The 23,122-nt window shown below is 51.0% G+C and overlaps 1 protein-coding gene across 1 annotated transcript; it reads right to left on the bottom strand.

Moving 5' to 3' along the window:
* Positions 1 to 2,000: 2,000 nt before the first annotated feature.
* TFAP2E (transcription factor AP-2 epsilon) lies at positions 2,001 to 22,213 on the bottom strand. The gene is made up of 7 exons (XM_066372103.1): positions 22,187 to 22,213; positions 21,389 to 21,871; positions 20,761 to 20,812; positions 6,918 to 7,140; positions 5,492 to 5,610; positions 4,819 to 4,960; positions 2,001 to 2,993 (listed from the first exon to the last, which is right to left on the bottom strand). Exons 1-7 carry the CDS (start codon positions 22,211 to 22,213, stop codon positions 2,711 to 2,713), a joined length of 1,329 nt encoding a protein of 442 aa, XP_066228200.1. The 3' UTR covers positions 2,001 to 2,710.
* Between the last annotated feature and the right edge of the window lie 909 nt (positions 22,214 to 23,122).

The raw sequence follows: 23,122 nt of genomic DNA, 5'->3' as shown, positions 1-23,122 counted from the left end.
GGGGCCACAGCAGAGCGAATGATCCCTTGCTCAAGACAGCAACCTTTCGGCTCAAGCCTGTGATCATGGGGTCATGTCTATGATCCCACGCTCAAGCCAGTGACCCTGCACTCAAACTGGTGAGCCTGTGCTCAAGCCGGAAACCTTGGGGTTTCGAACCTGGGTCCTCTGCATCCCAGTCCAACGCTCTATCCACTGCACCGCCACCTGCTCAGGCACAACATTTTATTGATTTGTTGCTATGTGCTGGACATTGTTTAACGGCTAATATGTCTGTTATTTCTTTAATCCCCTCAACGTCCCATAGTCTAAAATAATTTTAGTAGTTGAAGGTCTCTTGCCAGACCCTGGACCTTCGTTAAAGCAGAGCATACTTCCAGCCTTTCTCCATTTCTCCTTTTATATGGGTGGGTTGAGTCAGTGAAAGTTATTTTAAAGAGAAATCACATCTTTGGACCTTTACCCTGAAAGATGATGCTAGACCCCATGTTCCCTTCACTTTTGCAGAGCATTCAACATCTGTCTCTGAAAACAGACCTGCCAAGGACTGAGGGAAGAGCATTTTAGGCAAAGAGAACCGTGAGTGCAATGGCCTTGAGGCATGAAGCAGTGGTGGTTTGAAGAACAGAAAGGAAATCTGTGTGGCTGGAGCAAAGAGAGTGACGAAGAGAACAGTATAAGATAAGGTTGAAGAAGTAAACAAAGGCCAGATCCTGGCAGGGCTTTAGTGTGAGGGTGTGCCAGTGCAGACAGCCCAGTGGGAAGGCTTGCAGTGGTGCAGAGGACGAGGGTGGTGGCAGCACAGGTGGAAGAGCACAGGCTTTCTGATGGATAGGGTGTAGGGAGGAATCAAGTATGACTCCCCAGTTTCTCGCTTGAGTAACTGGGTAGAGAGTGATGCCATTTACTGAAAGTGTGGAGGTCAAGATTTCAGTACTTGAGTCGAGTACTCCATTTCAGACATCAGTTCCAGATGCCTGTTAGACAATCCAGTGGAGACATCACACAGACAGTTGTACATCTAAACCTGGAAGTTCAGGAAGAAGGTCCCAAGGAAGGCTGACAGAGCCAAGTAGAGAAAGAGCCAAAATTGGAACCAGTGAGATCCAGAAAACCAGGAAACAGAGAAGAGCAAGGGTCAAATATGTAAAATGCTGCTAAGTCCAGAAAAGGGGCCTATGGATTTGACACTGTGGCCATCGGTGACGTGTCTGAGTGGACTGCCAGACTGGTGGGGACAAAAGCCAGACTGAAGTGGGCTGGAGAGTGAGTTTGGGGTGAGGGAATGGGGTTAGGGGCCTAGCAATCTTTCAGGAACTTTACTGCAAGGGAAATCTATAGGGAAAGGATTTATGTTTTGTAAGGTACGGGGTCCTAGACCATTTTGCTTTGGGGAATTATCTAGTAAACTATTCAGAGATTGATGAAACAGGAAAGAAAAGATGCCTGAAGAGTGACATCCTTAAGAAGACAGGAGAGCTGGTTTAGAATTGGCTTAAAACATACACATACACACATAGCCACAAGCATTCACACTGACACACACGCAGACCCACCATCTATGACTGACATGCACACACAGGCCCACAAGCCACAATAATATATACATACAGACCCAGGAGTCACTTCACACACAGAACTAAAAGCCACACTGACAAACCAGACAGACCCACCAGCTGTACCCATTTCACACAGGTGCACCCAGCCCCCTTCTCCTGACTCCCCCTTAGAGGTCCCACCCCACTGTAACCCCTCTTCCTAAGTCCCAGGGCCTCTTGCGAGGCAAATCCAGGTCTGGGCTGAAGGCGGACAGGGGAGGACTTCACATCCAATGAAAAGATTTTATTAAGAGAACGAGAAAGCATTCTGAGAGTTGGATTGACTGGCAGGGTCAGGAGGAACAACCGCGAATACAAAATCCCAGTGACAACCTCAAGGTCCCTGATACATTTTTCTTCCCTCCTGCCACCCCCCAACAGCCCTTTGTGAGCAAAAGCATCCTCTCCATCCTGGTCCAGATGAACATCTCAGTGTGTGAGCAGAAAACAGTGAAACAAAGGTCCTCAACTCCTTGGGAAAAATAAGTTGCACTGGACATTTTTAAACTTTCAAATTTAATTATAACACACATAAATAAATAGGACAGACAATGACAGGACTGAAGTGCAGCCTGGATTCAAGTTCTGAAATTTGTGCTTTGTCTTTGTTCCTTGAGGCCCCCCCGTCCACTTCTTTCCAAGAGTAGGAGGGGCCCAAAGAGCCCACTAGGGTTTTCCTGCCAGCCCTTTATTGTGGGGGCAGAGATTCTGGAATGACAGATGCCAACTCTTCAGTAGCACCATTGGTTTGTTAACAGTCCCTCTGCCATCAGTAAAAGTAGCAAGGACTTGGACCCTAGGAGCACCCATTACTTCCCAAGCACCCTAATGGGCAGGGCTCACCCCAAGAACCAGGCTCTTCCATGGCCATTTCCTGTTCAAACACACGCTCAGCAATCCAGGGTCAGACAACTGGGCCCTTATCAACAAACCACCACAGAGAGGCCACCCCCACCTTTTCCAACCCAGGCCCCTAACAGGAGTTTCTGGATGAATGCTCTCTTTCTGGCCTGACTCCGACCCCACCTTTCAATCCTTTCAGATCCACCCCCAGGAGCTAAGACCTCACTGCAGGCCTTGGGAGCCCCTTAGGGGTGGGGCCAAGGAAACGGTTATTTCCGATGCTTGGCATCCTTCTCTGAAGCCTTGGTGTCACCATGCCCACTGCCCTCACTGCTTAGAAACATCTTGTCCAGTCCCTTGAGTGACTCCAGCACGTAGTTCTGGAAGGCAGTGAGGGCAGCACAGATGGCTGGCCCGCCGAAGCCATGGGTGATGAGGCTAAAGTGTGTCAGGCAACTCTGCACTCCGGGCTCCAGGATGAGTGCTGGGCGGCTGTTGCCCAGGGGCGAGCGGTCCTGAGCCATCAAGTCTGCAAACTCCTTGCAGATCTGCCTGGTGAGGGAAGGAGGGTCAGAGGTTAGAGGTCAAAAGTCTGAGCCCAGAGAAGGACCCACATGTGCTGGACACTTTTTATATATATATATATGTATGTATTTGTATTTTTATTTTTAATTTATGATTGACCCTGCCAATAGTCTGCAAATAATGATCATACCCATTTTATAGAAAAGGAAGCTACGGTTCAGAGACATTATCTGACTTGTCCCATATCACACAACTGGTAAACAGTACATGCCAGTACCCTAGATCTCCCTTCCTGTGGACCACCTGTCCATGTAGCTGTACTACCATACCCAGGAGGCTCTCCTCGACCCCCTCTCCCTGTCTCACTCCCACCCCAAACACCCAGTGCTTCATAAGAGCCTTGTCTTTGAAATTATTAGGGAACAATCTAGAATCTGCCTTGAATAATTAGAATAATAGCTCACAGTGAACATAAACTGAGGCCTCGATGCTGTTCCAAGTGTATCATCTCAATCCTCACAATCAGTCTGCACTGCCATTACCATCCCCATCCTCTGATGAGGAGACCGGTTTCAGATAGGTTAGATGACCTGCCCGAGCGCCTAAGCCGAGACCTGGGTCCAGCTCCAGCTTGCCGCCATTATTGTTTCTTTCTGCATCTTGTGTGTGGCGCAGGTAGGGGAATCACTCGTGTCTCACCTTCATCTCACCACAGAACTAAGTCAGCCTCTTAGACGTGAGTGGGACCCGGGAAGTGTTTGGTGAGTTAGCTGGTTAATAAGCGACGTGAGCCCCGATGTGTTTCTCCATCTACAATATGAGCAGCCTCAAAGGTCCCATGCATCATGGAAGTCCTTTGAGTCTGCGATTCCACTTCTGTCTAGGGGGCTTGAGAAGCCTCAAAGAGGCGAGGGTGGGGTTGTGATTTGAAAGACAGCATTAGATGGGCGTTCTGGATGGTGTTCTAAGCAGGAGAGCAAGCCCAAGGATAGGAGGGTAGGAGAGAGCAAGTACGTCAGTTGGGCAGGGTGGGGTTTGTGTGGGCCTGATAGTGGGCCACTCAAAGGAGTCTGGACTTTTACCCTACTGATTGGTGGTTTTCAAATTTTTTATTTTTACTCCTTACCTCTCTCCGTCTCTGTCTCTTCTTGCAATGGGATTCTTTCTAGAAACTAAATCTTACTGGAATACCAGTTCATTAAACAGACCCCAAAACATCCCCACAGACCTAGTTTGAAAATCAATACAGTAGCAGTGGGAGCCATTGAAGGTTCTTGGGTGGGGGCAGTGCATGTGCAGGGAGTCTGAGGGAACAGTGGGCTGCTAGAGTGAAGTCTGGGAGTGAGATGAGGCAACCAGAGTAGAGGTGGCAGCATGAGAACAGTGGTGAGGGAGGCACCAGCAGGAGCTGCAGAGCGGGTAAATGTGAAGTAAGGACGAGGGGTGATCAACCTGGGGCCTGGGTGGGCTTGATGCCCTCATGGAAGTCACTGGAACAGAAGGGTGGATGGGTAAGGCTCAAGCAGCAGGAGCAAGACCATGAGAACTCAGACTCATGGTAAGACCAGGGCTGGTGGTGCATGGGCAGTGTATGGGGCTGTGGCACAGAATATGCAGTAAGCCTGTCTGTGAAACCCTTTTTGCTGATTCATAGAACCCAGATATGTTCATATATGTCCATGTGTGCTCTGCAGCATGCACAGCAGTGAGTCTAGGTGTGCTGTGTGTGGTCTCATCTGTGCCCATGCTTGGAGTCTTGTGTCTGTGCATTGCATCTGCATGTGCCTGTTCACGGCACCCACGACAGCCTGCGCATGGCGTCCAAGAGTGCCTACACTGCACCCTCGCTTACTTGGCAGCCAGCAGCATGTTCTTGCGGCTGTGCACGTCCCCAGGGTCAGCGTGCTGTCGGCACAGGTACTCGGCAGCTGCCTTGGCTGGGAACTCGGTCTCACAAATGTAGCCGAAGTCTCGGGCCAGGTGTATGGCCTCTCCTGGAGGGAGGAGAGGCAGACAGATCAGCCTGGAGCACCACCGTGGGCCTCTGACGTGCTGGCCAGCGCCCATCCTGCCCCACCTGGCTCTATAGGTGCTGTCCTCCAATTTCCCCCTGCAGCCCGATCCTGCTGCCCTCCCTTGGGACCACCAGGGCTGGGCTCTGAGTTCAGGGATGGGAGCTGATCCTGCCATGTAGCCCAGAGTCTGAGCTCGAGATGACCAGGCCCACAGTCACCAACCTCCAGGAAAGGGACTTAACCCTGTCACCCGTTTACCTCATCCAAACACTGGCCACTTCTCCCCACCACACAAACACATGCAGACATGCTCTCTACTGCATAGGCACGTGCATGTGTGTGCACGCACATACAAAGTCTATACACAAATGTCACACACATCACTTATGCATGACAGAACAAACATGTGACTAAACACCCTCCTGTATTAGAGACAGTCACATGTAGTCACACTGGATGACACAGGTCCCCTCGTGTTTGCACTAACACCCACCCTCAGGCCTCACTCACCCTCCACCAGTGAAGTCAGTAGCGTCACGTTGGCGGCCTTGCGGCGGCCAGCTGGCAAGTTGAGCCCAATCTTCTCCAGCCGTTCCCGCAGGCACCGGCCACCATTCTTGGACTTGGCCCTTCATATGCACAGAGAGAGACAGACACACAATATGAAGATGAGTGAGAAGCATGCAGGCTAAGTGACCTTGCTGCCTCCACCAACCCCTGCTGAGGCTTGCGTGTGGCCCTGGGAACAGTCTGGGGCCTCTTTCAGCCTGGTCCCAACCTCCTTTTAACCTCATTGGCTCTGTAGCCAAGATGGGGGGGGGGTCAAGGGACTTAGCATCCAGCTCCAGAGCCCCTCATTTCTCCTTAATGTTCTCAATAGCAGGACATCCCAGGAAGGGGCACCTTAGCATGCCAGCTAGGCCATACACAGCTACCCAGGACACACAGACCTTTATGCAGAGATGCACTGGGACAAGCAGACACAGACACATACAGCTACATACACAGATGAGCACACACTGATGGCCAAGAATAAACACCCCCCCCAAAGGAGACAGACATACACAGAAATACACACACTCAGACACCCCACGACACATAGGAATAGAGAGACAAATGTGCATACCAAGTCAGGATCCCGGGGACATGCACAGACACTCACAGATTCAGACAGTCCCCTCTGGGGTGCTCATAGAGACCAGGAATAAGGAGATAACCCCACACCTGCACAAATGCAGCCCGCCCAGAGGTACAGACATCAAAACATACATATGTCTAGTTCCAGATGTACATGCAACCACATTCACACAGGGCAGGACACACTCTAGCCAACACATCCCACTAAACGTAACACAGGAAGCTCACGTTTATGGACACATATCCTCCCGGCAAACCCCTACACCAACATGCACTCATGTATGCACACGCATGCACACACCATCCTCAGACACACCAAAACTTATAGCCCCGAAGCGAAAATACCCGACCCAGGCACAAAGATATGCATAGAGAAAGACAGACACACAACTAGAAGATAACTGGACTCCAAAACAGACACACCAGAGAGGCCTAGGTTCCACGGGGAACAGGCTTTGTGTCCTGGGGGTCCCTTTCCTAGAGGAGGGGGTGGAGCTGGCACTCTCTCTTCCCCAGACCCAGCCTGTCCATCCTGCCCAGTGTGGGTGAGCCTTCCAACCCTTCCCTATGTCTAGGCTTGTTCCTCTTCCACGCGCCACCGCCAAGGCCACAGACCTGCGGTTGCTGCTGGGGACCTGGGCCTGCCCTCCGAGCAGCACAATCCCCAGGGAGACTGAGGCGTAGATGACCCTGAAGCCCGGGTTGAGGCTGGCCCCTCTCTGATCCCCTGAGGAGGTCGGAAATGACCACGGATTTTGACCCAGGCACTGTGCAGGGAGGTGTGGGCTGGCCTTCCTACCTGCGAAGGACACCACCCAGGAGTGAGGCGTTGAGGCACTCGGGAGGCGAGAGTCGCCGCTGGACCTCCCCCACTGTCACCTTGTACTTGGATGTGGAGCTGAGCAGCGAGAGCCGGCCTGGCACAGAGCAGAAGACCTCACTGGGGTTCGTGATGCCGCCAACCAGGCTGTCTTTGGCCAGTGAGAGGGCCGGGAGGCTGCTGGCTTTGGAGGGGATGGGGACTGTGAAGCAGAAGCAAGAGCAAGGGAGAGAGAGACAACACTGAGCCAGGACCACAGGCATTGGCCAGCTGTGGAGCGAGCATCTGGTGACACACCAGCTGTGTGTGGGGCACCACGCTCCATACTGTGCACACACTACACATCTAAGTGTCCCAGCATTTTTCAGAGGATGGTTGTACTATCCCTGCGTTACAAAGGAAGAAAGTGGGACACGCTGAGGTTAATGTGACTCACCCAAGTTCACTCAGCTAATGGGGGGATGGAAATTGAACCCAGAGCGGTCTGGTTCTTGAACCTATGTTCCATTCACTGAGCCAGGCTGGTTCTCTGTTAAAACTCAAACAGCTCCAGCAGACTCCTGGAGTTTGGGCGTGTGTGACCAGAGAGGGAGTTGAAAATGAGGAAATGGAGTCTGAGCTGGAGGCAGGATTCCTGGGTCCCTGTGGCAGGGCCCAGGCAGATCTGCACCATCACAAGGAGTCCCCTGCCCACTTGTGGTCCCCTTGTAGTGAGGTGGCAGAGAGGTTATGGCCCCATTAGGCCTCCAACCCTGGCCCCTTCCTGCCAAGTCACTCTGAGATGCTCAAGGAGACCAGGAATAAAGAGACACACCCTATAGCCCCCTCCTCCAAATGCTCTCTAATTATCTATGAGGGGCAGGGAAGGGAATCTGAGAAGCTGATTTTCTAAAATGTACTTGGATACCTTTGGCTCTAAAAGGAAGTTCTTCCTGCAGTCTAACCTCCATCTTCCTGCTTAGCTTCAGGGAAAGGAGAATAATTGATACTTCCCCTGGGGCTTATCTTCTTTCAAGGAAGTGAGAGCCTTGATAGAGAAGGCAGGTCTGTGTGCTGAGAGGGAATCAAGTGGGGAGTCTGTGGTCAACAGTTACTGAGCTCTCACTATGCTATGTGAGAAGCCTCAGAACAACCCACAAGGGGGCTATATTTATTATTCCCATTTCACAGATGAGAAAACTGAAGCCTAGAGAGATGAATAATGCAAGATCACACAGCTGTAGACTTAGAACCAGCAGCAAACCCTGAATTGTGGTCTCAAAGACAGTGCTCTTAGCCCTCCAGCCATTCAGCAAGTATGTATTTGCTGAGCCTCTGTGTGCCAGGAGCTGTGCGCGGCCTCGGGAACACACAGGCAGACAAGGCTGACAGGACTCTGGCCTGGCAGAGCCCCTCTAGCTTTTCCCTTTCTGGATGTGGATGCTCCCGTCCCTCTTCCCTCACCTCCAGCCAGAAAACCCAGTGACACCCTCCACAATGCCCTCTCCCACCATATCCCACCCATCACCATGTCCTGCGGTCTTCATTTCTCCATATATGCAGTCACTTATGTCCTGCCTGATATCAGTACAGCCCCTGCTCTGGTCTCCCTGCCCTGCTCCAGAGGAATTTTTTTTTTCATTAAGTAAGAGATGGAGAAGCAGGGAGGCAGAGAGACAAACTCTCGTATGTGCCCCAATTGGGATCCACCTGGCAAGCCCCCTAGAGGATGATGCTCTGCCCATCTTGGGCCACTGCTCCATTGCTTGGCAACTGAGTTATTTCAGTGCCTGAGGCAAGGCCATGGAGCCATCCTCAGCACCCAGGGCCAACTTTTTAATTTGAGCCATGGCTGTGGGAGGAGAAGAGAGAGAGGAAGAGATAAGGGGGAGGGATAGATAAGAGATAAGAATGGGAATAATAAATATAGCCCCCTTGTGGGTTGTTCTGAGGCTTCTCACATAGCATAGTGAGAGATCAGTAACTGAAGAAGCAGATGGGCACTTCTCCGGTGTGCCCTGACTGGGAATCAAACCTGGGACTTCCACATGCTGGGCTGATGCTCTACTGCTGAGCCAAATTGCCAGGTCTCAGAGGGATCTTTCTGAAACAGACATCACCCTCCAGCCTAAAACTGCTCTGTGTCTGGTCAGTTCCCAGAGAAACACATCCCAGCTCTGTAGCTGGGTGAAATGAGGTCGCCTATCCTTCAGGAAGCACTGACTCTATACCCAGTGCTTTACATCAGTGGTCCCCAACCCTTGGTACCGGTCCGCAGAGAAAGAATAAATAACTTACATTATTTCCGTTTTATTTATATTTAAGTCTGAATGATGTTTTATTTTTTAAAAATGACCAGATTCCCTCTGTTACATTCGTCTAAGACTCACTCTTGACGCTTGTCTCGGTCACGTGATACGTTTATCCATCCCACCCTAAAGGCCGGTCCCTGAAAATATTTTCTGACATTAAACCGGTCCGTGGCCCCAAAAAGGTTGGGGACCACTGCTTTACATGAACAGCTCCACAGAGAGGATGACATTATCCATCTCATTTCAAAGTGAAGACACAAAATTCTGGCATAGCAATAAAGAGCATGAGCTCTGATCATGGACTCCAAAGTTCATATCCTTACCACCATCACGCCCCACTTCTCCCTCCTTTGGGGCCTGGCTGTGCCTACCCCTCTTGCCTGGCCCCCCATTTATCCTTTGGCCTCTCGACCCACACTGACCAACAGAAGTATACCATGAGCCACATACGGAAAGTTGTATTTTCTCGTAGCCTCATTTTAAAAAATGTAAAAAGAAACATGTAAGGTTAATTTTAATATATTTTATTTACCCCAATATATAAAAATATTATCATTGAAACATAATCAATATTTTAAAAATAACTAATGAGCTATTTTACATTTTTTCTTTATACTTAGTCTTCAAAATCCAATGATATTTTACACTTACAGCTTATCTTAATGCAGACTAGCCACATTTCAAGTGCCCAACAGCCCCATGTGGCTAGTGGCTCCCAGAGTGGACAGCACAGCTCTAGACTTTGAAAGGGGAAGCACAACAGGTAACATAAGTCAGCGAGATGCGGTGACAGGTGACGGGCTCTGCCCTGTATAAAGCTGCTCTTGGCTGTTACTGTGTTAGACGTACAAACATTCCAGAACTCCTGGTTTGTTTGTTGCCAGTGAGACCAGAATTCTGGATTTCCATATTAAATCTGTTTTTTTTTCAACATTGACAACTGACTCAAACATTGAAAAACCCAGCACAGGCCAAACAGAACATGTATAAAGTGCGACTGGGATGTGGGGCCACCAGCATGAGAACTGCTCACAGTCCAGCTCAGGGCCCCTTCTTCCCAAGCTTCAGTTCAGGCACCACCGCCACTGCAAAGCTCCCTGGGCCCTCCACCCAGCTCCCTCTCACCCCTGATCCCTCTCCTACACCCTGAACTTCCTGTCTGCTTCTACTCCCATTGTCCCCACCAACTAGGAGTGCCTTGAGGGCAGAGTCTTGGCACAAGTGCCTGCCAGCGAATGTAGAATGAGTGAGTGAGGCAAGGGCCTTTGAAATCTGAAGTGGGAAAAAGAGTGATGATGGCCCACAGCCCAGGTGTGGGGGCCGGGTGCTGGGGAAGCCCCATCCCTTTGATAGCATCTAATAGTAAAATTGCCCTTCCTCCCTGGGTCCCCATTTCAGGCACCAGAGAAGGGTCAAAAGGTCATGGATGAGGGTGAGTGGAGAAGTTGAAAGCTGGGGGAGGTAGAGAAAATGAGCAGCACACACATCCCACCCCAGGCTGGTTCCTTGTCTCAGAACTGGACCAGAACTAGGGTGGGGCAAATGAGACACTATCCTGGAGTGCAAAATTTAGGAGGCACGCCCTGGCCAGATAGCCCAGGTGGTTAGAGCATCATCCCCAAGCACAGAGGTTGTCTGTACAATCCCCGGCCAGTGCACATAAAGGAACAGATCAATGTTCCTTTCTCTGTCTGTCTGTCTCTCCCTCCCTTCCTTTCTCTTTTTTTAAATATTTATTTTATTCAGTGAGAGTTGGGGAGACAGAGACAGACTCCCACACGTGCCCTGACTGGGATCCACTGAGCAAGCCCATTAGGGAGTGATGCTCTGCCCATCTGGGGGCGTTGCTCAGTTGCTCAGCAACCAAGCTCTTCTTAGCACCTGATGCAGAGGCCATGGAGCCATCCTCAGCACCCAGGGTCAACTCACTCCAATCAAGCCATGGAAGAGAGAGAGAGAGAGAGAGAGAGAGAGAGAGAGAAGCGAGAGGAGGAGGGGGAGGGGGAGAGGTAGAGAAGCAGATGGGCGCTTCTCCTGTTTGCCCTGACCCGGAATCGAACCGGGGACATCCACACACCAGGCTGACACTCTACCACTGACCCAACCATGGCTTCTTTTCTCTCTAAATTCAATAAAATAAACAATAAAAACTGTTTATTAATTTAAGGAGGCACTGAAAAAAATCTCAGTAATCAAGATAGTCTTTTTTTTATTCTGAGTTATTCTTTTAACTTAAAATTTTTATTTTTAATTTATTGTGTTGACATGGTTTCAAGTGACTGACTCAATATAACACCCTCTACATACCACATTGTCCCCCCAAGATAAATAGTATTTTTATGCAGTATTAAAAAAATTAATGAAAAAGCCCATGCCGACAAAATATCAAAATTTTTAACAGGGCTCTGATCCTGCTGTTGCCTGAACCTGCCTCAGTCACCTTACCCTAACTCAGCCCTCTCCCAGAGTGAAGAACAAGGACGTCCTGACTGGACAGACACACTGGCACTGGACATGTAATAGAAGCCAGCTCCACCTCTCACCCCAGTGTCTCTCAGACCTGTTCATAACCCCAAGGTCACTGGCTTGAGCGTGGGGTCACTAGCTTGAGTGCAGGGTTGCTGGCTTGACCATGGGATCATACACATGACCCCAAGGTCGCTGGCTTGAGCAAAGGGTCACTGGCTCAGCTGGAGCCCCCTGCCCCCATCAAGACACATATGAGAAAGCAATCAATGAACAACTAAGGTTCCACAATGAAGAACTGATGCTTCCCATCTCTCTCCCTTCCTGTCTGACCCTACCTGTCCCTCTGTCTCTCTTGCTAAAACAAACAAACAAGCAAGCAAACAACAACAACAAAAATACCTGGGGCCAGCCTAACCTGTGGCTGCACAGTGAATAGAACATCGACCTGGAATGCTGAAATCAATGTTTTGAAACCCTGGGCTTGCTTAGTCAAGGCACATACAGGAAACAATCCATGAACAACTAAAGTGAAGCAACTATGTGTTGATACTTCTCATTCCCACACTCCTCTGTAAAACTAATAAATAAATAAAAAACATTTTTTTTGAGAGGCAGAAAGAGAGCCAGAGAGTTAGGAACATCGAGCTGTTCCTATATGTGCCTTGACCAGGGATTGAACTGACAACTTCTATGTTTTGGAATGATGCTCCAACCAAGTGAGCTATTTGGTCAGGGCTATATAAATAAAATCTTTAAAAAAAATCTTCAACAAACAAACCTGGGGCCAGATCTTGTGAGAGGGGAGAGAAACTAAGGCTGCATGAGGCTGTTTGTATGCAAACAGTGACATGGTGACCACATGTGTTTCACAAAAATGACTGCAAAAATTATATTCCCTGCCAGAGCGAGAACAATGAGGATGAGAGTGTGCATATGCACACTTACTCAGTCAACAAATACCGAACCTCAGCTATGAACACACAGTCTCTATCTTCCTCGAGTGTTGCAGGAATGTGGCAGCATGCATATGGATATCTGCAAGTGCTTTTGCTCCTGTTGCTAAATTTAAACATACTATATTCCAGATTTATGGAAACATAGGTGCAGCTGAGTGTAGGTGCATGACAGGTGGAGATGTGTCTGTGTGTATGAATGAGAGATCTTGCTGCTTCCTTTTGTCCTTCCCATTTTCCTCAGAGCCTCTTTCCTCAAAAAAAATGGCAAGAGGACCCTGACCAGGCAGTGGTACAATAGACTGGGACACAGAAGACCCAGGTTCAAAACCTCGAAGTTGCTGGCTTGAGCGCAGGCTCACCAGCTTGAGTGCGGGGTTGCTGGCTTGAGAGTGGGATCATGGCCATAACCCCATGGTCGCTGGCTTGAGCCCAAAGGTCACTAGCTTGAGCAAGGGGTCACTTGCTCTGCTGGAGCCCCTGGGTCAAGGCAAATACGAGAATGCAATCAATGAACAATTAAGGTGCCGCAACAAAGAATTGATGCTTCTCATCTCTCTCCCTTCCTGTCTGTCTGTCCCTCTCTCTATCTCTCTTTCTGTCTCTGTCACAAAAATTAATTAATTTTTAAAAAATGGCAAGAGGAGCCTGACCAGGTGGTGGCGCAGTGGATAGAGCGTCGGACTGGGATGCGGAAGGACCCAGGTTCGAGACCCCGAGGTCGCCAGCTTGAGCGCGGGCTCATCTGGCTTGAGCAAAAAAAAACTCACCAGCTTGGACCCAAGGTCGCTGGCTCCAGCAAGGGGTTACTCGGTCCGCTGAAGGCCCGCGGTCAAGGCACATATGAGAAAGCAATCTATGAACAACTAAGAAGTCGCAACGCGCAACGAAAAACGAATGATTGATGCTTCTCATCTCTCTCCGTTTCTGTCTGTCTGTCCCTGTCTATCTCTGCCTCTGTAAAAAAAAAAATAAAAATAAAAATAAAAAAATAAAAACTACTAAAAAAAAAAAAAATGGCAAGAGGAAAGGAACCCTTGCCCTGGCTGGGTAGCTCAGTTCATTAGAGTCTTGTCCCAATAAGACAAGGTTGCAGGTTCAATTCCCAGTCAGAGCATATATAAGAATCAACCACTGAATGCATGAGTAAGTGAAACAAATCAATGTTTCTCTCTCTCTCTCTCCTTCTCTCCCTTCCCTTGTCTTTCTAGAATCAATAACTAAGAAAAAAAAAGAGTGATGGAACCTAAGGTGAGGGAAGCAGGCAGCCTGAGAAAGGGATATTCATAGAATTAAGCTAGAACAGATTGCAAAGTAGGGTCACGGGTTTGTCTCCCACATCACAGTGACTCCTGAAGTGGAAGTGTCTAGTCACAGTATCCCTGGTCACACAAGCAGAAGCCATTCACATACACTGCACACTCCTACAGATACAAGAGCTCCTAGTTATTCATTTGTCAGACAGGATGCTCACACATGTCTATACATTATCCACAGGTGGTAGAAAATGGTCTGATCATTGAATCTGGGGAGTATGCAACAGACTGTCCCAGACAGCTGGTTAAAATAGAAATCCCACCAGAGGAAACATAGGAGGAAAATCTTTGCAACCTTGGGTTGGGCAAAGAGTTCCTAGATACAATACCAAAAGCAGAATCCATAAAAGAAAATGATAAATTGGACTCTTCAAAATTGCAAATTTTTACAGCTCAAAAGATACTATTGCCCTGGTCACTTGGCTCAGCAGTAGAGCATTGGCCTGGCGTATGGAAGTCCTGGGCTCGATTCCCAGCCAGGGCACACAGGAGAAGCGCCCATCTGCTTCTCTACCCTTCTCTCTCCTTTCTGTCTGTCTCTCTTTTCCCCTCCTGCAGCCAAGGCTCCACTGGAGCAAGGTTGACCCAGGCACTGAGGATGGCTCCATGGCCTCCGCCTCAGGCGCTAGAATGGCTCCAGTTGCAGTGGAGCAGTGCACCAGATGGGTGGAGCATCGCCCCCTGGTGGGCATGCAGGTGGATCCTGGTCGGAGGCATGTGGGAGTCTGTCTGCCTGCCCCCCCCACACACACACTTCTCACTTCGGAAAAAAAAAGAAAAAGAAAAAGAAAAAATACTATTAAGAAAATTAAAACACAAACCACAAACTTGAAGAAAATATTGGGAAATCATATGTCCAATCAAGGATGTATATCCAGAATATATAAAGAACTCATATAATTCAATAATAGGATAAACAACCCAATTATAAAATCATCAAAATATATAAATAGACATTCACTAGAAATGATGTATGAATGACTCATAAGCCATTCCATGGCTCAATAAGCCCATGGAAAAGTGCTCAACATCATCATTAGAAAAATGCAAATTAAAACTATACTGAGATACTACTGGGATGACATAATTAAAATGATAGACAATATCAAGTATAGGTGAGGATGTAGAGAAACTGGAACCCTTACACATTGGTAGTGGGAATGCAAAGTAAAACAGTCACTTTAGGAAATAGCTTGGCATTTTCTTAAAAAATTAAACACAAACTCATCATAAAATCCAGCATTTCCTCTCCTAGGAATTTACCTAAGAGCAATGAAAATGCATGTTCACCTTAGGTGGTGGCACAGTGGATAGAGCACTGGCCTGATGACCCAGGTTCAAAAACCCAGGGTCACTGGGCTTGAGCGCAGGGGTTGTTGGCTTGAGCATGGGACCACAGATATAATCCCACGGTCACTGGCTTGAGCTCAAGATCGCTGGCTTGAGCAAGGGTTCACTTGGTCTGCCGTAGTCCCTCAGTCAAGGCACATATGAGAAAGCAATCAATGAACAACTAAGGTGCTTCAACAAAGAATTGATGCTTCTCACCTCTCTCCCTTCCTGTCTGTCTGTCCCTATCTGTCCTTCTCTCTCTGTCTCTGTCACAAACACAAAAAAGTACGTCCACACAAAGACATGTATGTGAATGATTATAGCAATATTATTCATAATAATCCAAAAGTGGAAACACCAAGTGTTCATCAACTGATGAATGAATAAAAATGTGCTACACCTGGCCTGTGGTGATGCAGTGGATAGAGCATCAACCTGGAATGCTGAGGTCACAAGTTTGAACATATGACAAGCAATCAATGAACAACTAAAGTGAAGCAACTATGAATTGATAGTTCTTGCTCCACCTCCCCTCTTCTTTCTGTAAAAGCAATAAATAAAATCTTTTTAAATGCATTATATCCATACAATTGAGTATGTACTCAGCAATTTTAAAAAAAGAACTACTTATACATGCTACAACACAATGAACCTCAAAACATTATGCTAAAAGAAGCTATATGCAAAAGCATGCATATGTATATGTTCCATTTATACAACATATCTAAAACATGAAAAAAATTTTTTTTTATCTTAAGGTTTATTTATTTGATTTTTTATTTATTCATTTTTTTAGAGAGGAGAGGGAGAGACAGAGAGAGAGAGAGGAGAGACAGAGAGAGAGAAGGGGGGAGGAGCTGGAAGCATCAACTCCCATATGTGCCTTGACCAGGCAAGCCCAGGGTTTTGAACCAGCGACCTCAGCATTTCCAGGTCGACGCTTTATCCCACTGCGCCACCACAGGTCAGGCCTAAAACATGAAAATTTATAGACAGAAAGATGATCAGTGGTTGCCTAGGGCTTGGGGTGGGAATGGAGATTAACTACAAATGGGAATGAAGGAATTTTGGGGGGTGATAGAAATGTCTAAAAATGAATGTTATGATACAACTATAAATTTACTAAAAGTCATCTAATTATAGTCTTACAATGGGTGAATTCTAGGTATATAAAGTTTACTTCGCCTGACCAGGTGGTGGCGCAGTAGATAGAGCGTCAGGCTAGGATGCTGAGGATCCAGGTTCGAGACCCAGAGGTTGCCAGCGTAAGCGCGGGCTCATCTGGTTTGGGCAAAGCTCACCAGCTTGGACTCAAGGTCGCTGGCTCAAGCAAAGGGTTACTCGGTCTGCTGAAGGCCCACGGTCAGGGCACATATGAGAAAGCAATCAATGAACAACTAAGGTGTCACAACGAAAAATGATGATTGATGCGTCTCATCTCTCTCCATTCTTGTCTGTCTGTCCCTATCTATCCCTCTCTCTGACTCTCTCTGTAGCTCTAAAAAAATAAAATAAAATAAAAATAAAGTTTACTTTAATAAATTGGTAAAAAAAAAAAAAAAGGCAAGTTCCAGGGTGTCCCAGGGATTTCATTCAGTAGATGTGGGGTGGTACCCCAGCAATCTGCATTTTTAACCAGTACTCTGAAGGATTCTGATAAACATAGTTCCTTGGACTACATTTAGAGCACCACTATTCAAGGGCAGGGTGGGGGTGAGGCGGACAGCAGGAGGAAGGCAGGCAGAAGGGGCAGTAGCCCTCTTCCCGGCCCACCTGAGTTTCCTCATCTCCCCCAGTGGGACCTGCTGGTTGTTTTCTTCTCACCAACTGCCACAGGGTTTCTTTTAAATAATGCTCCTACCACTCTCTCCCGAGGTGCCCTCCACACTGCGCATGGGCACTGGTTCTTCAGTGAGGCAGGGTTGTGCAAGTGCAGGGTCAGATCCTGTCTTTATGTAAAATTTTGTTATTTTATCATGGATTTTTGTATTTTTATTTTAAAATATTGCATTATGTATATAAATCTTGTCTCGGGGTCAGAACCTCACCCTCAGCCTGGCCCTGCTTGGAGATTCACCTGGAAGCCTAGACCCTTGCCATCCCCCAGGGGAGCAGAGGAGAGGGTGACTGTGTATATCAGCTACTGCCTACCTCAGAGACGCCCCGGGACTGGACAGTGGAGCCCACCAGAGAGAGACCCCCCACCCCCACTAGGCAGCCCACTCTCCTCCGGAGGGCAGAAGGACTGTTGCAGTTCTCATCCGCAAACCACCCCCCCTCCAGCTTTGACTGTATAAACTGAAACCCATGGAGATTTTTAACCTTTTTAACCTGTCTGGCTTTTCCCTCCACAGGGCATTTCCACAAGCTGAGGCTAGTGCAGTGAAAGCTGCTGGGCCCTTTATACACCTCCTCTTCCAATGCACTCAGACTTCAAAACCCATCAATCATCCGTTCAACACCCACTGGGTGCCTAGGGAGCTCAGTTCTAACGTCTCTTCCGGGAAGACTCCCAACCTCAGGCATTCACTGCTCCTCCTCTGGGCGACCTATCCAGGCCCTCTCACTGCCCTTCTCAGCTGAAAAGTATTCCTGTCCAGGTCTGCCTTCCTCACCAGACCCAACTGCTTTCTGTGCCCCTAGGACAGGTTGCAAAACTGGAAGGGACAAATGTGAGCAGAAAATGGAGCCCCCACTTCTTCTCAGGTTGGCCTTGGCCCCATCTGCCATCTAACCCACACCTTGGGTGCAAGCGGCTGCGGACCTGCAAGTGTGTGGTCGGGCGGGGGCTTTACCGCCCCTCCCCTCCAGGACGAATGCCTGGAGCAGTGAAACTTTTACAACCAAGGTGTGAGCGGTGGGGACTTCTAGCCTTTCCTCCCAGTGGTGCCCCATGGATTCTAACCGTCCTCTGCACAGCTGCCCCTCCCCCCAGGGCCTGTGCGAGCTGGAGGAATCAGCTAGCCAAGATCAACTTTCCATAAACCAGGGCCCGGGTGGGAATGGGGTCCTCACAGCTGCCATGCAAGTGCAGGAGGAGTTCAGCACTCGACAGAGGTTCCCGATGTCGGTCGGAAGCGCCTGAGGGCAAAGAAGGTCACTAACTCACGGCCCCCAAGGAGTTGGTGGCGTGACCAGAGAACTGCGGTGACAGCAGAGAAAATTGCCCGCTGGGAGCAGGGCTGCAGCCAGACCACCTGTTTAGCCAAAGCGGTTCCCGCACATTTGCACACCATGCACACCCCGAGGTCGGGACCTCCAGGGACCAGCACTGCCCTCACGTTTGCAAAGCCTGAATGAGCCGGCACTGAGCCTCTCTTCTCGACCAAAGGCCCGCTGCGTCAGTAGAAAGCCAAGCTCCTGGCTTGGGACCAGGCACTTCCATTCCAAAGGTAGCCCCTTGGCTGTCACCCCCCCACACACACACACACACCTTATCCGCAGCTCTCCAGGCTGTGACTTGACGTCCGGGGCGGGGGGTGCTCAGTGCGCAGTCCCAGCTCAGGTCGCCAGCACTCCACCTCGCTGCATTCAGCCAGGGACCTGCTGACACTGTGGTGCAGCGAGTGCCGGCAACACCCCGCACCGCACCACACAACATCTGCCTCCCCACACCCCCACCCCGCCTGCCCTCAGCCAGCACAGCAGCACTCTGGGCCATCCTGGCTACACTCGTGGTGTTCTTGGCATCACCTTCGGGATTCCTGAGCACACCTAGGACCCGGGAATTTGTGGAAGCTAATGTCCCTTAAAAGAAACCAACTCTGGGGCAACCCCAGTCTCCCCTCGCAGCCAGTCTTCCCTCCTTGCTCTGGTCTGGGGATTGGGGCTTAAGGTACTCAGAGCACCAGCTGATCTTTCTACTCTTCCCCAGGGCAGAGGTCCCCAAGTTCCTTCCCAAAATGCAGGGGGATGGTCTTCCCCAGGAGTCAGTGAGCCTAGGTCCCCCAGACCCTCCAGTCAGGGCAAGAGTCAGGAAGTGGGGGCTGTGACGATGATCATATCTCTAGGTTGACCGAACCCTTTCTTCCAACCAGTTCAAAAAAGTCCACTAAGCCAAAGAAGGGCCTGCCCCAAAGAGCTGGGTCCTGAGTGCACACCTCCACTCTAACTTCAGGCAGCGGGGCTCCCAGGGTCCTCCCAAATTCTAGCTCCGGGTGACACAGCCCCAATACCTGGAACGTTGTTCCCCCAAGTTCCAAGAGGCCTGTCCCTTCAGCTTCCTCCTCCCCCCCACACATATTTTTGGTGGTCCAGTTCCTGGAAGTCCAGCCCCCATCGCCCACCTCCAGCCCCAGCCCCAGCCCCAGCCCCTGCTGGAAACAGAGCCTGGGGTTGAATTCACTCTTGAAAAACAACTTGAGCCAAATCCCACGGAAGTGGTGCCAGCCTCAGGCACCAGGGACTGTCTGTCCCTCCGGATTCCTGCTCTGCATTTGCCCCAAACCTAAGGAGACCACCCAAGGTTTGGACCCTCAGAATCTGTTTCTTTCTTTCCTTTTCCTGACACAGCCAGAACTTGGTCCTTAAACTGAAAAATCCACTGAGGGCAGGTCTCAAATCCTTGGCTTTTACAAGTCCAGAGACACAAATACCACTGAGAATACACAGGGAATGACCCTCACGTGCTTAGAGATTCTCAGAACCAAAGGTCAAATTCTGGGACACAACTGAGACCCTGACACACACACAGAGGTCCCCGAGCACACAGAAATATACACTAACTCACACCACACACAGCAATGGAAACACACACACCAAGAAATACCAGAAAGACACCTAGGAAAGGAACATACAGGCATGTACAGGACCCGAATTCACAGACACCCAGAAGCAGGCAGGCCCTCACCCTTCAGCACACAGCCTAACTTACGATATCACACACCAACTCCCCTAATCCTAGATGCCAAAAGAGACCCGCTTGCAGAGAAAATTCCCCACAGAAATTCAACTCCTCCTCCCCCATTACCCTCCAAGGCCCTATGAGAAGGAAGGGGCAGAAATCGCTTGCCAGACTGGCAACTGGTAAAACTGTAGTGTGGAAATCATTTAACGAAATTCGTGGGAACAGCACCCCCATTCTCACCTCTTAGGAATTAGGGAAGTGGTTTAACTCGTTCTGCAAATTAACTTCAGATCCACAAGAGCGCCCTCCCCTCGGTAGGGAGACGCTAGGTCCCTGTGCGGCTCGACTGGGGGTAGAGGGAAACCGAGTGAGAACTGATGGATTTTGCCCACCCCAGGCCGCAGGCTCTGGGGCCAACTCACCAACTTGCACAGCCTGCCAAAGCTCTGGCCTGGCTCCCCAGATTCCACTGCTCCTTTACTGGGCCAGGAAGAGTGCGCCGAGCCCAGTGACGCACCGGAGACACGCTCCATGAAGGAAGAAAATGGGTCTTCGTGCCCAGGGCCTGCACCATCTCGCCCGGTTCTGCCCTGGCGGATGCACACCATTCCTTACCTTTCTTGATGACGGACTGGTCCAGGAGGCTCATTCCGGACTCATCCATGACCTGCAAATAGGAGAGGCGGTGTAAGGGCGCTTGTGTACCTAGTGTCGTGTCGCTTCCCAAGTTCCCGCTGTCCCTGGTCCCAGTCCTGTCTGCTCTTCCCTTTGCGCACCACTATAGCCTTGGGCGGCCACAGGCGGGACCAGGATTCACCAAGGGTAGGCACCATCTGTGCAGCCGACCTTGGCCCCGGGTACCTCACGGTGCTATAAGGGAATTTAAAATCTTAGGCAATTCCTCTGCTTCTCTTTGCGCCAGGCACAGACTGCCCTAACAGACCAGGACTGTGCACGGATGCCCTAAAAGGCCCAGCGAAGAGGGAGAGCAGTAGCTCAACCCTTTCCCATTTACTCCACTGAAGGTTGCCGCCATCCAGACACCGCGCATAGACTCAGTGCCAGGCCGCCTTAATGGCCAGGAAGCATCTAACCCAGGACGTGGGACGCATCCTTGGAATCGTGAGGGAGAAGTGGCAGGCAGGGAGAAAAGTCGGGTTCTGGTATTCGTTGCTCTGTCTCCAGCCAGAGCCCTAAATCACCGCGGCAGGTCCTGGCCAATCCCGGGCCGTTCCGGCCTCACCTGCAGGTCCTCCAAGCCGGGCGGCGCCGCCAGCCCGGGAAGGCCGAGAGGCGCGTCGGCCAGGCCGTGCGCGCCGTCGGCCAGGCTGTGCAGGAGCCGGGGCACAGCGGCGGCGTAGTCGCGGCGAGGGTCTAGGCCCAGGGCGCGGGCGGGCGGCGCCAGCAAGCCGGGCGGCTCGTCGTGGGCGCGGGCGGCGGCGCGGGGCGCGGCCCAGGCGGCCTGTGGAGGCTGTGGCTGCGCCAGGGGCGCCAGGCCGCCGTACGGGTCGCCGGCCAGGTGGGGAAAGGCCGCGGTGGCGTCGGGCGCCTGGCTGTAGGGCAGTGGCGGCTGCGGGTAGGGCGGCGGGAAGTAGGGCGGCTGGAAGTCGGCGGCAGCGGCAGCGGCTGGCGTGTGGCAGAGCGGCGGCGCCGGCCCGTAGGCCGCCTGAGGCAGAGACGACAGGCGGGTCCCTCCAGCCGCTGCGCCCAGCCCGTCGGGGCGCTCCTGGGAAGGGAGAAGGGCGCGTTAGGCTATCCACCAACAGTTGAAAGGAGTTCAGCCCAAAAGGACCCTCCTCCTGGACAGCTCGCATGGGTCCAGCTGCCGTCCTACCCGCTTCCCGGGGCCGGGGGTTTACGTCTGAGTGACCTGCGGGCGCAGGAGCCTCGGGCTGGGGACAGCGGTCTCCTGCGCTCACCATTCTTAGCTGGCGGAGTCCTTGAGGCCCCTCCCCCCGAGATTTCGTTGGAGGAGGAGGTCCGGAAGGTTCAGCACTCAAGCTTCACGCTGTCCCACGCCCCGGGACCGGAGACTACTCACCATGGGGGAGTAAGTGTGCACTAGCATGGGGCAGGTAGCGTGGGGCGCGAGGCGTGGCGGCAGCGGAGCCCTCGCCCGACGGCCAGCGCTGCGGGAAGAGGTGCGGGAGCCTGCCCGGCCCACTAGGGTCACTGGCGGCGGTGGGGTGCAACCCAGCCCGGAACCCAGCGGGTGACGGGTCCTCAAGTGTGGGCGCCCCCGGGAGAGTCCATGGGGGCGGGAGGTGGGCCGGATGGACTGTGATCGTACTTGGAAAAGTCGGACTACGGGTGCCCAGCGCCCGCTCTTCTTTGAGCGCAGCCTGCTCCATGCACTCTAGTTATAGTGGCGGGGGCGCGCTGGGCCTCCGGGGGCGCGCATTAAAGAGACACGCGGAGATCGCTTTCTTCCTTCTCACCAGCGAAAGCTCTGGGGGAGGCGTGGCTTTAGCGCGACCCCACCGGGTGGATAACGCGTCGTGAATTAGACCCGCGTCCCGCGGGTCTCCTAATGTAGGAGGATTTAACGGCGGGTGCACCGGGCGCGCGCCCTGGGCCCCGACTTCGGAAGGGCCCCGCAAAGCCCCAACTTTACACTTTTTTTCTAATGTAAGGGGCCCAATATTTTCTTCTGTGCCCGGGGCCTCAACCGACCTTAATCCGCCTCTGCTCCCAGCTGCTGTGAAAGATGATTCAAGGCTGCGACACAGGGGCCCTAGGTTTGAGTCTAAACTTTATTGCTTCTTCGTCTTTGAGCAAAGCACCACTCTTCTTTGACCTCAGCCTCCTTGTCTGTAAAATGGGTATCTGTCCTTTTAACCATCTCACCGACTGTGGATGTGGAAGAAGTTTGTGAGCTGCAGTCTCAAGCCCACCAGTTTATGTGCATGCATGTGTCAGTGTCTGTGTGAGTGCTTGTGTGTGTATGTGTGTGTGCAGGGGGCATCACAGTCTCTCT

The sequence above is a fragment of the Saccopteryx leptura genome, chromosome 3 (assembly GCF_036850995.1).
Source record: "Saccopteryx leptura isolate mSacLep1 chromosome 3, mSacLep1_pri_phased_curated, whole genome shotgun sequence".
NCBI lineage: Eukaryota > Metazoa > Chordata > Mammalia > Chiroptera > Emballonuridae > Saccopteryx > Saccopteryx leptura.
Note: the sequence above shows the minus strand (reverse complement) of the source record. Positions and strands in the feature narration are given on the sequence as shown.

Coding starts and splice junctions, on each gene's coding strand:
- TFAP2E (XM_066372103.1), bottom strand. CDS start 22,213: ATGCTAGTGCACACTTACTCCCCCATG. Junction 20,813..21,388: donor CCGGCTTGGAGGACCTGCAG/GTGAGGCCGGAA, acceptor TCCTATTTGCAG/GTCATGGATGAGTCCGGAAT. Junction 5,611..6,917: donor CTGGGTGGTGTCCTTCGCAG/GTAGGAAGGCCA, acceptor GTGCATATGAAG/GGCCAAGTCCAAGAATGGTG.